This window comes from Octopus bimaculoides, chromosome 4 (genome assembly GCF_001194135.2).
Source record: "Octopus bimaculoides isolate UCB-OBI-ISO-001 chromosome 4, ASM119413v2, whole genome shotgun sequence".
NCBI lineage: Eukaryota > Metazoa > Mollusca > Cephalopoda > Octopoda > Octopodidae > Octopus > Octopus bimaculoides.
Window position 1 is genome coordinate 121152537 of NC_068984.1, and position 2356 is coordinate 121154892.

General features: G+C 37.2%; 1 protein-coding gene across 2 annotated transcripts in view; it reads left to right on the forward strand.

Annotated features, from left to right (window-relative positions):
* LOC106868129 (contactin) overlaps positions 1 to 2356 on the forward strand; it is a 76701-nt gene that overhangs the window by 37985 nt on the left and 36360 nt on the right. For both annotated transcript variants that reach the window (XM_052967403.1, XM_014913259.2), the window contains one exon: positions 69 to 189. In XM_052967403.1, the coding sequence (XP_052823363.1) occupies positions 69 to 189 (121 nt within the window). The remainder of the gene's footprint in view (positions 1 to 68; positions 190 to 2356) is intronic.

A 2356-nucleotide genomic window follows, 5' to 3' on the forward strand; every position in this document is an offset into this window, starting at 1 on the left:
ATATATATATATATATACTTATAGCTCTTAATTTTTGCTTCATTAATTTCAATGTCTTCTCTCCACAGTTTCCAAAGTAAACTGGAGTCCTGTTATTCACAATGACTTCATTGCTGTGTTCCCAACCCAACCTATGATTGGTGACGATGTCTATCTGGAATGTTTTGCTCAAGGATCATCGGATGATTCGTAAGACTTTTGTGCTCTCTTCGTAAATTTTCATGTCTCGGTAAACTGTCTGAATTATGGCGTTCCACCCTATGGTTCAACATTTAAAATCTTGTCTCTACCATATCAAATAGCCTTTATTATTATACGCATTACGACTTATAGAAGCTTACTAATTACTGTAAGAAATGCCAAGTACTGCGACATTAATTATTGTTTCATGACCTTGAAATATTTGTTTCATCTCCATGCATGGCTTTAATGGAATTTCGGATTACATCCTATGACCTTTTGAAAGGCAGTAGTGTATGATTTTAAAAGAGACTCGGATCCCGTAGTCGCTGGACCTACTAGCAGGTTGAGTGACTACGTAAAAGATTTTTTTGTTGATTTTCGATGGTTGAAATATTTAGAAGTAGAAGACATTTTATGACGTTCATCCCCTTTTCAATGACACTAGCGACGTCAGTGAAATGAAATAACTCTTCATATCGATTTCATCCACTGATATGATATTATAGAAACGAATGCTGGCATCTGGTAGTGAGGCTAGTAGTGGTTGTGGAGTGGGATAGTAGTGGTAGTGGTGGTTCCTAATGCTTTGTTGTTCGTCAAGGCTTTGGCGATTTATTTTTTGATGATTTATTTTTGAAGTCGGTAGTACTGGTGGCGCATGGTTCGGTAGTTAGAGCGTCGGGCTTCTCAATCATGAAGTAGTGAGTTCGGTTCCTGGATCGAGCTGTGTGTTGTGTTCTTCAGAAAGACATTCTATTTCGCGGTGCTCCATTTCACTCAGCAGTAGAAATGAGTTGCGACATCACTAGTGTCAAACTGTATCAGTCTTTGCCTTTCTCTTGGATAAAATCGGTGGCGTGGAGAAGGGAGGCTGATATGCATGGGCGACTGCTGGTCTTCCATAAACAACCTTGGATGGACTTGTACCTCGGAAGGAAACTTTCCAGGTGCATTCCCATGGTCATTCATAGCCGAAGGGGGTCTTTACCCTTTACTACTGATTGCTGCTGTTGTTATTGTTGTTGTCGGCAGGGATTTCCCTTGTCACTACTACTCACATTTTGACCATTAACATATTATTATGGGATAGGGGCGCTTTAGGCAAGGGTCGACATATGCTCTTCTAAGGTACAGATACGGTGTGTAAATTTCGGCAGCAGATGAATCGTACCAAACTAGATCAATATGAGAGAACAAAAAATAAACCAAAATTGGCCTTGTGCAAAAATGAATCTTATGTAAACTTCAATATATCGTTGGGAATTAAGTCTTTTAGCAGCGTCGGAAAAAGTGCTTTCCCATATTTGTTCCCATCCTTTACATTCCGAGTTAAAATCCTACCTAAATCAACTGTGCGTTCCATCCTATCGGATCGATGAAATAAAACACTAGTCGAGTACTAGGGTCGATGTAATCGACTTCCCATCTTCTCATAAACTGCTAGCTCTATGTCAAAATTTGAAACATTATTATTATTATTAATATTATTATTATTATTATTATTATTATTATTATTATTATTATTATTATTATTATTATTAGCATCTTCTTTCAATTCTGTTTCCATTTCTTGCCGAGTGTCTTCCTGTATACATTGGTAGGCCACTAAAATAAACACACTAGATTGTTCATTTACAAAGTCATGTGACAGAGAAAAGGGGGAAGACAAAGAAAAAGGAAAAAATAAAAAATGAAAAAGTAAACAAATAAAATAAGGAGGGGAAAAAGGAAACAAAATTGATAGCGACAATGCTCTTTTCAATACGTGTGACGTACCAGTTACCTTCTCTACGCGTGACGTACGAGTTATTATCATTATCATTATTATTATTATTTTATGTTTGACTTTTGTTTTGCATTTGTACAAGTTGGATCCAAGTCTCACCCAGAGGCCTCAAGAGACAACAAGTTAGAAGTTCATGTAGGTGTTATGCCTAGGGTACCATATATTTGGATTTGTACAGTTTTATTCAAGTGAATGTTTAAGAAACCATAAGAAAATTATGTGTTTGCTTTAAAATTTGAGATCACATAGACAGTATTTTACGTAGGATATGGGCTGTTCCCATGAGCACTATCTTTTGAACTTCAGCCATTTTGGGGTTTCCTGGAATCTGATCTAGGTAGTAATCAGCCCGTTTCGCTGTCATTCCCAGGGCACCTATGACAATAG